Below are 11496 nucleotides of genomic sequence, written 5' to 3'. Positions count from 1 at the left end.
ATTTGCTTGACATTGCATGAACTTTCTGAGCTGGGTTTGAGTTTTGGGCAAAATCAAAACTCCATCCTAATCACATGAATTTTGCAAACAACAAAATTTCAAAAAGGCGTTGGGTCCAACCTTTCTGGGAAACACAATAATTCAATATCTTTCTTTTTGATCTTGGGATTTGCTTTTGTGGCAGATTCAAAGGTTGTATCAACTGCCTTGTTGAATTCTTGCAGGAACGGTCCTGTTAGTTTTTCTTTGCGTAGATTTTGATAGGATTTGGTGACTTCAGGCAAGGAGCTTTCATAACTGACCACAAGCTTTTCTTGGGGGAGCTTCGACAGCCAGCTTGTCTTGGCCCCAATCCAAGAGAAATCCTTTCCATCAACCATAAGCTGGTATTTTTTGAGGTTTTTCAGGTATTCTTCGTAATTCAATGCCTTCTTGAGCTTGTCCTTGTCACCTGAGAATAACAGGAATTTCTCCTCAAGAGTCTTGGCCTAGGTTTTCAAATCAAGAGCTTTACCAGGGGGACGCCGTCCCTGCGGGATGGCGCCCCTCCTCCACAAAGAAAGGGAGTTAGTTAAGTTAGTGTCTTTTGTGACTTTGTTTTGTCTTTTTTTCCCGCAACTTTCTCTTATTATTATTATTATTATTATTTAATTAAAATAAGGGTTGGCTTGATAAAGCTAGATTTCTTGATTTAAGGGATATCTACATATGGGGTGATGGGTTATATCCCCTGGATGACTGAGATTGAGGGTTATGTAAATCAAATTCTGAACTTTGGAGCAGGGAGAAAAGTATGATAGGAGCAGAATTCACTAAAGCTGAGTGGTGGATCCAAAGCCAAGAATCTCAGGATTAGTGGCTCCAAAACATTCTTTGATTACATCATGGTAAGTATCTTCCCTGGGGCATGGAAGTTGGTTTACACCAAACCCCCAAGATCCTCACATGCATTGACACTGCTGCTTGGGCACAAGAGCATCTCCACCGCGGGCCCTAATTCAGGGGACTATACCAAATTTAGTCCCCCAAACCCAGTTTAGTCCCTCCACCGGAGGCCCTAAAGGAGGTCCTAAACTAGGAAAAACCCATCTGGGCCCTATACCAGTCCCAGATCTAGGACTTTATAGCTCCCCACATAGTCCCTCTGGCTCACATATCACACAGCCATAGGCTTGTGATACTCCACTCATCACCACACACAAACCCCAATATCCCCAACCTCAACATGCACGTACACTATTCTCAGCTGTTACTGGCTGAGCTACATAATTTGTATCTACATAACACACTGGTCAACAGAGGTTGAATTCAACTCTTGATGATTTCCACTGCAATCAAGAGGACTACATAATACAAATTGATGGCCGGTACCGACCAGAAATCAATAGGTACCTCTGGATGGCCGGTACCGGCCATTGATATGTACCTCTCAATGGCCGGTACCAGTCATCAATTCATACCTCTTGATGGCCGGTACCGGACATCAAAATCCCCTTCTTCCTCTCCAACCAATACAACTAGATTGGTCTGAGTAGAAGACAGAGGGTTCCAAGTTTTTCTCCTTTGTCCAATACAAAGTATCGGATTGAGAGGAGGGCTCGTCTACTGATGGACATCAATATCGGCCATTGAGAGGACCAATTGATGGCTGCAATATTGGCCATCGAGAGGACTGATTGATGGCCGGTGAGGTGCATGACAATGTCCAGTCAGCACCGGCTATTGATAGGGGTGTCTCCTTTTGAGGACTGGTCATGGAGCAGGGGGGAATTGGGGGAGCCCCTTTCACAACCTGGAGGTGCTATTTTGGGGACTCTGCGGTGTGAAAAATTCTTTGGGCGGAGGACTAAAACTGCGCCGCAGTCGTGCGAGTTGGGGATTTAGTCCCTTCAGATAGTCCCGCGCGGTGGAGATGCTCTAAGTCCCTCCTCCCTGCGGACCGGTTGAGGTTTGTGTGTCACACCTCAACAAGGCTCCCTTTCTTGCCACAAAGGGACAAGGGACTTAGATAAGTTAGGGATCAAGGCCAAATTATTGATCTAATCCTCTCCCTTGCAAAACTGAGATCAGCTATCATCAGCAACAGCAACTCAGCAACTCAGCAACTCAGCAACAACAGACACAAACACCTTGCAGAAAAATCTAGACCCTTTAGATTGTATCAAAAGATGAACCAACCCAGCTCCTATCCCAATTTGTCTGACTTAGGCTTTGGTCGCGGCTGAAAAACAGAAAGGTCCAGACACCAACAAGGGAACTTGGCCAACGGAATGCATCACGGCACCGATACCATCCAATGCGGAGCTTAACAAATTCAAACCCTCCAGTTGTTTTATTTGCACTCTGCCTGGATTCAACGCACTCAACACAGCCTCATCTACCAAAATTACAACCAGTGTAAGTAAGACTCTGGCATCCATCAATGCCAACATTGACTCTGTCCCAATTGAAGCAACCGGCATTGGGGTTCTCCCATCCAAGGATCTTAAGATATACACCTCATCTAGAATTAAGGCCCATTGGATCCTTGATAACAAAAATCACTGGTTTGACCTAGCCTTGCCACATTTCCAAACAGATATCCAGTACTCTCACACACCATATTGGCACATTTTGACCCCAATGACAGATGCCATTGGGAAGCCCTTGGTACCCAAAATCAAATAAATCCAGCTCTAATCCAATCAGCATGTTGGTTGAACAACCTGGAAGAAAAAGGGAAAAACAATGTTTCAATTGTTCTACAACTTCTTGACAAGAGAATCACACTCAAAATCAAAAAATCCGGACTTTTTCTTCAGCACAAACTTTATCAAGGGGTTCAATACGCCCAATCAATCCCGCAATGCTTTCAATGTTCAAGGATCAACCATACCTCTAAATGGTGTAAAAACAATCCACTATGTATTAAATGCCACGGAAGTAACGACTCTACAACATGCAATACTGCTTCACCATCCGCACAATCCTGCTGTGTTTGCATTCTACATGAACAGTCCTCATCCAACAAGAAAATTATTAAACTTGATGCAAATTTTGCTCATTCACCTTGGTCAAAAGATTTCCCATCAATGGAATAAGAAATTCAGAATTGCCAGAGGTGCCAATGGAACCCTTGATTTCCTTACTAGTACCCTCTTTCTCCCTTTTTCCTCTCTCAAAGCTAGTTTAATCTAAAGATGAAAATATTATAGGCACTTGTCAAATGTAGAGTTGTCAATTTTTTAGGCTTGTAGTCCTCTTTTTGATATACTTCAACTTGTAGGTATACACTATAGTGCGCAATGCTAAAAGCAAAACTGCACTTTTAAAAAAAGAAAAAAAGTTAGGGAAATGAGGGCAAGGAGACATGTACATCTCCATCACCTCCCTCCCCAACCATCATGCCCCCCCCCCCCGGACCTCCTCCCCCCTTGACAAAATGTAACCTAAACCTAACCTCCATGCAACCAGTACTGCCACCCCTCCTGCTGCCCATGCAGCCTAAAGAATTTTGCCCATTTTCTGACTGACTCAGTGATACCACCAACTCACCCAGAAATACCCAAAGCAGGTCTGCCCCCCCCCCCCCCCTGCATTAAAGATGACCATTGGTACCCCAGTACCGCCTGATTTTTGATCCAAAATGGACACCCGGCACCGCACCCAGTCCTTGGCGGGTACAGGTGGTACTCCCTACAGGTACCCGATTTACCTGTAGCACGTACCACTGCCAGAAGTTTAAGTATAGCTTTCAAAATTCAGATTTTGGGCACCCGCACCCGCAGCTGGCACCCAGGGTTGAGTTTGAGCTTGAGGGACAGCTTGTACGATTGGGCCTGTTGGATTTGACAGTTGATATTTCCCCAGCAGCCTGTGGCCTCCTGCGGGTGTCAATTTGACTCGCAGCACCGCAGTTGTACTGTCCAATTACATGTAATCGGACAGTACAGCTGCGGCAAATTCTTTGTGATTCTGGCGTGTACTTGGCGCGGCTCCCGCCTGTTTTTCACCCCAAAATCTGGACACCCACACCCAAAAACAGGTGCTTAGTGCCTTCTTTAGACCGACTCCCCCCCCCCCCCCCCCCCACCAGGGGGCAGGGATATTAGGGGGTATGAGGCGGTACTTGGTGGCGGTACCCGGGTACCTCTTAGTTTTATGTCCCAAAACAGGCACTCGGCACCTCCTGGCGGGTGTGGGTGCTACCTGCCCACGGGTGCTGGGTACCAATGGTCATCTTTACCCCCCATCATCCCTTTTTTCCTTTCAAGCCTGCTAACCCAGCCATCATTTGACTGCTGCACCTCCCATAGACCTATCACACAAGAAACAATTGTCCCATCAGGCCCAATCCTTGAATCCATATTTATTGTGAGTGACTTTATTTCTCCCTGGGCAGCTGTTGATAGTTCTATGCACCTGCAACACCAATTCAGTCAATGGCCAACAGATCTACCGCCTATGGCCAAGCAAGCAATGAGTCCTCCACCTTCACCCGCCGTGTTGGTGCCAAACGTGAAATGTTGGACAACAACCCCAATGGCACCATTGCCAATGCGCCCCATCAATCCTACCTTGGGCTCTTGCATGCGCCCAATCTTGCATGATGTTCTTTGAAGACAACAGCTCCAAAGGCAAAGTTTCCAGGAACAACTTGATGGGCCCTTCCAACCCCCGCCCCCCTGATGGCAATAACCCAAACGCAACCACTGAAACTGTCCCAGGCCCCAGGCCAAGCCAGATCCTCCACCATGTGTACATGTCCAACACAACCTGCCAACTGGCCCAAGTGGCAAATGCAAGAAGCTTTGCTGCAACAATAGCAAGAGAATGGGAAAAAGGCCTCCCAAGAGGTACCACAGTCCTAATGACTCATATCACAAGTTCAAACTGGGTGACATTTACACTGACTGCCGTGGACACCGTCAACAAAAAAATTACTCCCCTGGGGGCCAACCTCAAGAGCCTGGACGCGCAGTCCCTGCTTCAATGGCAGGGGATCACAATGAAGCGCTAAATCTAACACAATGATTACCAGCAACACTAATTTTTCCCCCTTTGTCTTGGTGGTGTTGGATGAACCCCTCTCCAAAGTGCAGTAAATAAAATACTTGATATTGACACAGTCCATCATCCCTTCTTGAGCAATGGGTTAGATCAAACCATCCAACAAGACAGCTGCCAGTACCAAGATTCTTGGAGATCAGATCAGCCTCAGGATTCTCCAAGTGCGCCGGTGAGCACCCACACGCGGTCAGAGTGTGTCCCAAGGGAGAACCACATTCATTTGAGACCAAAAGAGTGTTGAAGTGTCAATCTAGCACTGCTTAACACATTGTTGCTTACACCATCCACAAAAACAACAACTCTTATGTATACTTAACAACCTTAGGTACATTTCACAACCATCATATTAGCAATAACAAATCTTTATACAGTGCCACCCCCAAATCCACCGTGAACCAACCACCCCAATCACCTGATTAAAACTTGCCAAGCTTACCTTGGCATGCCGTGTTATCTGATAGCTAGAAGGGTAGAGCACCCAACTCCTTCTTCGCCGTCCAGCAAAAGGGTTCCACAGCCGCTTTTGAGTCTTGCACCGCGGGCCAGTGATTGCCCCTTCCAGATCCCTGCTCCTCTGCCGCTGCCACACCTCTCCAGGACCCTGGAACCCCCGCTCGTATGCGGGCAATGTAGACGGGTGAATCTTTCCCTCTTTTCGCACAATGGCAGGCATGCGATAGTGTGGATGGGGCCTAGGCGCCAAACAGGCCAGAACTGCACGCGGTTCCCCAAAACGTGGGTGGATCGCTGCCGCCAAGCTCGGAAAGCTGGCAGACAGGCGCGGCTCCCGGCCCGCAGACTTCAGCCTGCGGGGCTGTGCAGCCCGTGCATGGCAAGCTCCCGGCAGCGATTTCCGGCGAGGGCGATTGCAGCTTTGGTTTTCGCTTTGGGGCCGTGGGGACAGGAATCGTGAGCCGTTCTCGGGCCGTCTGCTGCCCCTGCCCCTGCGACCGCAAGCCCGGCCGTCACCCATGCCCAGTCCGATTGGTCGCCCGGAGGCGCTGGGACTGTCCGTCCAGTGGAGCCGCCCAGGAGTGTGGCCGGAAAGAAGAACCACTTTCCAGCCCCACGAGCCTCGAGTTTGGCTGGCCTACCCGCAGAGGTGGGGTTTTGGGGTCCCTGGGGGGATTTTGGCTCAAGCACACGCATGGAAATAATTGGCCCACAAAGGGCATTCCCCAGTGCCCCCCAATGTATGAATTTAGCAAAATTCCAGATTTTGCATTGCCTACATTTGCAGGGGGTTTCCAGGGAGCACCCTAACCCCGGAAACCAATTGGGGTATCCACTTGCCTCAGCTGCATGAGGAGGTCTGGGCAGGCGCAAACCTTCACCAAACAGCCTGCAGTGTCAGGAGAGTCCGCTGGGCTGTGGCGTACATGCACCTCCATTCCTTGCTTGCCCATGTACTTGGGGGATCTCTGGATTTGCAGGGATGCTTGTAACACAGAAAATCATGCCAATAGATTCCCAGCCTCATCCAGAAAAAAAAGTACAATGATTATTCTGTTGTTCTTCGAAAATGTGTGTAAGACCAGACTGGGGATGAGACGTCAGGAATGGGTGCTAGGATGATCTGGAGGACACGGTGCGAAGGAGGCCGATTTTCAACAACGGTGGAGGGGGGGTTGATGGGTGATATTTGATTAAGAGATTTGTGCGCTCAAGAACTCAGACTGCTGCTGCAAGGATGGTGACACGGTCTCTCCCTGCGGAGAGCGTCCAGCGGGGACACGGGGTCCTTGCAGGAGGGAGGAACGGAAGGGGCTGGGTGCGGGACGCTCGGGATGGTTATCAATTCACAGAGAAACTGGTGGTAATACTGCGCAACAAGATCAGGGTTGAAGTATTTCATTGGGCCTCCTCTTCTTGGACCGTGTTGACGCGCCTCTCCTTCTCGCTCTCTGTTGCGGACCAGGATGGCTTGATCAGCTACCCTTGTCCGGCCCGCTCACGATCGGCAAGGAAAGGGGACCCACCGAGTTGGTTGTATAGGAGGAACAAGGCTTTCTCGTTGGCTTCGGGCGAGCCGATGATCGTGAACATCCGCTCTCCAGATTCGTCGTGAGGGGTTTTAGCGATGCTGATCTTCGAGCCGGACAGTCGCCGGATCTCGTTGATCTTGGCGCCACCTTTGCCGATGATGCACTGGCTCGACAAGGGCAGGATATCAGTGGACGGCGGGGGGGGGGGGGGGGGGCAGGGCGGGAGGGTGGGCGACTTACTCCGACCATGTCCGACGGAATCGAGATATTTTGGGTGCGTAAGGCTTGGTCGGCGGAAGCTGGGGGTAGGCTGGCGCCGAGCGAGCCTTCCCGGGATCGATGGGGCGGGTTGTCGATGCCGGTGGGGTTGATGTAGTTCGAGGCGCGGCGGGCGGCTCCGGGCAGGACGTTTCCGTTGGCAGTGCCTAGGGGGGCGCTGCTGCGACGGCCGTTGCTGAAGCCTTGGCTGGCGCCGCCGAAGCCGCCGGCGAGGACGCCGCCGGGGTAGGCGGGCGAGGGGCCTTCGGCGCCGAGGGCACCAGGCTGGTAGAGGACGGTGCCATGGGCACGTTCCCAATCTTCCATGAGACACTTGCCGATCTCGTGGATGGCCACGCGGATGGCATCCGGCGTGCCTTGGACCTCGACGACCCGCTCGGTGGACTGGGGGAGCATCTCCTTGGAGGCCACCATCCTGACGCCGGATGTGTCCTGGATCTCTTTGATCTTCGAGCCCTGTCGGCCGATGATCGATCCCATCAGGTTGTGAGAGACGAGGACGCGGATGATGGTGGTGGTGGCCGTTGGTGGGGGGACGGTGAGGGCGGGGTCGGTTGCAGCTAGGGGATTCTGCAGGATGGCATCGGCCACGATAGCGTAGGCCTGGGCGATCGGACGGAGAGTTGCGGATGATGATCAGAGACAGGTGGTGACGATTCGAGCGACTACAAGGAGAGAGATGTGTGTGGTGGAGTGGTGGGTGGCGGGGACTGACTTTGCTGACACCCTCCAGGCCCCCACTGACGCTGAAGATCCGATCGTGGACGCCCTGGACAGCCTTCGAGACACCCGCCTTGGTGCCGGTCTGTTCCCTGATCTCGGCGACAGTTTTGCCGCCCTTGCCGATGATCACACCGGCTGTGGGGAAGAGCGAAGGAGTCAGCGGGGGAGCGCTGAGAGAGCCGATCGGGGCCCCAGAGGAGGAGGGAGAGGGCGACTGGACCTTCTTTGGTGGAGACGAGCGCGCGGAGGGTGACGTTAGAGGCGGGGTCAGCGCCGGCGCCTGTGGAGTTGATGGGCATCCCGCTGGGACGGGCGGCCGACTTATCGGGCGAGGCCGTGTTGGCGAGGGTAGGAGAGGTGACAGCAGCCATGGGGGCTACTGTGGGACAGTTGGAAGAGGGGAGAGGGGGGGAGGGAGGGGAGGGAGGGGGCGGAAGGGGGGCGGTGGGCAGATGGGGTGGGTGCTGGTGGCTCGAGAGGAGGAGCGGGAGACTGACGAGGCGAGGCGGCGGAGGGGAGGAGGCCTGCGCCCACTCGACTCCGAGCTCGCTCTGCCTGGGCCCGGCTGCGGCCTCAGACCAGCGGGCGGCTGCGCAAGCTGCCCAGCCCCGGAAGGACGTCGGCTGGACCCATCCCTCCCGAGGGCCGGCAGCGGCATGGCAGCCGGGGCATGGCTTATGTTGTAGCCCAAGGGGCTACGCATACTCAACCTCGCCGCAGTAGCGGGATATTCAGCATCCAGGATCAGATCCTGGATGCCGTTGTTGTCATTCATCACCATTCAGAGTCACCCTAGCCTGTCGTGTCACAACAGGTTATGAGCCCTTGACGCTACACTCTTTCCGACACACTCCCGTTTTTCGACCATCAAGCTTAACTAGCTTGCTTATCCGACTGACTAATCATCAGAAAGAAGGTCGATTACTCATCAAATCACCGAGTCAATCCCAAACCTAACCAGTTTGGTCAAATCCGGGCTTCCAACAATCGCCCAGAATCGACTCCGACGGTGTTATAAGAGTAAGGATTTGTTTTCAAAAATTTTCATAGGCTAGGAGGACTAGCCATCCTACCGAACACAAGACTGTGGCCCAGTCTTGAAAGCTGGTGATTTTTGGAGGAGACAAGTCCAACCTTTTATCTCACCTCCGACACGTGGACCGACTCTCTCATTTTTTTTTCTTCTCTTCTCTACCCAATATCCCCTCTGAATCCACATACTCTATTCTGTTTTAACTTCTCTGTCCTCGCCATCCCCGGATATTCATCTATACACTCTCCCTGACCTCGTTAATCCTCTCTCATTCCCATCTTCATATTTTCCTCTCTATACTCTATCGTCACTTTCCCAACAATCCGAAATATCGAATTCCTTACGCCCAATATTCATCAGCATTTTTCTTTCCTTTCCCGATCTTTTCACCTATCTCCTATCATCAATTCTCTTTCCACACCTCCTTCTTATCAATCCTCCGACCGACTTTCCCACACTATTCATCAGTTTTGTTTCCTTTCCTTCTCCGATCTTTTCCCCTATCTCCCATCACCAATCCTCTTCCCGTACCTCATTTTATCAATTCTCCGACCGACTTTCCCATAGAACCTTTTTTCCTACCCGAAGTCTCAGATGGACCCCACCAAGGACCGGCAATCGACATCGAAATCGGCCGCCACATCCAACTGGCATATTGACGATCTGTCCCACAGGGCCAGGTTGGAGGAGGATATCGCACTCCTTCAATCCAATCTGGATTGAATGCCGCCGAGCCCCGAGACGACGGGAGCACAGGGTCGTCAGAAAGGAAAGGCGACACAGAACAAGCCAAGAGATTCAGTGCAAGCGGATGATCGAGGACCTCCGCCACATATGGATCCGAGACTACCGAGCAGCCCGCAGATACCAAACCCACGTGTAACTAACAATGCTCCTCCTCCTCATCATAGGCAGACCCGCTACAACAAGAGGGATGAGCTGTTAGCCAAGGAAATCCGCGACTTCGAAGAAGCTGAATTTCATCTCCGGCAAAGCAAGCTCGTTGGGCACGCGATTCAAACTGCGAAGTCCCAGTTTTGTTCAGTCAACACCCTCAAGGCGGATGGATCGAACTTCGGCGACTGGTATCGAAACATGGCGGAGGTTGCTCGTTTGAATCTCAAGGACGCACGTTTTTTCTTCAAGGTCTGCACAAACTCAACGTATGAGAAGATAGGTTGAGCTATTCTCATCGCTAGCATTGACCAGTCCTTGGTGGCGGAGATGCAAGCTCTTCCGACCTGTTTTGCGATGTACAGCAACCTCTTGGCGAAATTCAAAACTTCTTCGAGAGCGGCGCAAATGAACATCTACAATAAATTCAGACGATTCAGGATCGATCCCGACGGACACAATGCAGGCATAGCATCCGACCTGAAAGACCTGTACGCCGAATGGACCTCAATCAATGTGGCCATTGGCGTCAATTTGTTCCTGGGTTTTGTCCTACAGGCGGCGGTGATGGACTCAACCGCGGATTACAAAAAGGCGTTCGAGTTGCGAGTCGAACAACTAGTGCAAGATGACAAGCGGGGACGATGCCCATCTTTTGAATCGATAATGCTGGCCCTTGACATCTGCAAGGACCAACACCAACACGCCACCGAACTGGAAGCAGCCCCCAGCCCATCATTTACCTCGCCCAGCCCTCCAGCAGCTCTGGCGGTTTCATCCAGCAATCTGACCAACTTCGATGTCTCTGCTTTTTTGGCAGAGGTAGCAGAAGAAGAGTGGGTTGACGCTCTAGACTTCTATGCGGTAACGGCGCACAAGTGTTGGCAGTGCGGAGGCGAAAATCACTATGCGAAGAATTGTCCGGACAGACCAACAACAGGACAAGCTAGTCGAGGCAACGGAAGACCAATTGGCACCATCGTAGGGACGATCTACAGCCATCTTCCAAGCGGCACAGCGATGGCTTCCAGCCGTTTCCCACGGACCAATTTTCAACGGCCTTCCCACCCCCCCACCAAGAATCAAGAACACGCACGCAATCTAGCCGACTACTATTGCCCGCGGTATCAACCAAACCATCGAGCAGCCAGTCAACACAACTCCGATCAAGGAGCAGCTGTTTCGACTTCGGCAAAAGGGGGGATGACCGCTCACATGGTGGAGGTCAATGGTCTGCCTGACGACTTGGATAATCTCAGCTTCCATTCGATGGCGCTTGGGGAGGATTTGGTGAGTGAGACTGCCATTTTTGATACTGGGGCATCCCACGGTTTCACTGGTTCTAAATCATTATTGCATGATTTTCGGCTTCTCCCGAAACCTATCGCGGTTTCTGTAGCTACCAGTGGGCCAGGATCAGCGATCACGGGTGTGGGAGCCCTGAAGTTCCTGGCGCCCGATGGCTCAGTCATTGTCATTAGACAAGTACTGTATTGTGAGCAGGCTAAAACCACGTTGATATCGATGGCAGCT

The 11496-nt window shown here is 51.7% G+C and overlaps 1 protein-coding gene across 1 annotated transcript; it reads right to left on the bottom strand.

The window, feature by feature from the left end:
* Positions 1 to 6900: 6900 nt before the first annotated feature.
* Positions 6901 to 8407, bottom strand: PtA15_15A74 (uncharacterized protein; the record flags this gene model as incomplete). The annotated part of the gene is made up of 5 exons (XM_053163728.1): positions 6901 to 6953; positions 7029 to 7197; positions 7275 to 7916; positions 8029 to 8171; positions 8257 to 8407. 5 exons carry the CDS (start codon positions 8405 to 8407, stop codon positions 6901 to 6903), a joined length of 1158 nt encoding a protein of 385 aa, XP_053027238.1.
* Between the last annotated feature and the right edge of the window lie 3089 nt (positions 8408 to 11496).

This window comes from Puccinia triticina, chromosome 15A (assembly GCF_026914185.1).
Source record: "Puccinia triticina chromosome 15A, complete sequence".
NCBI classification, from domain to species: Eukaryota; Fungi; Basidiomycota; class Pucciniomycetes; order Pucciniales; family Pucciniaceae; genus Puccinia; species Puccinia triticina.
The sequence above is the reverse complement of the archived record's forward strand: the minus strand, read 5'-3'. Positions and strand labels throughout refer to the sequence as shown.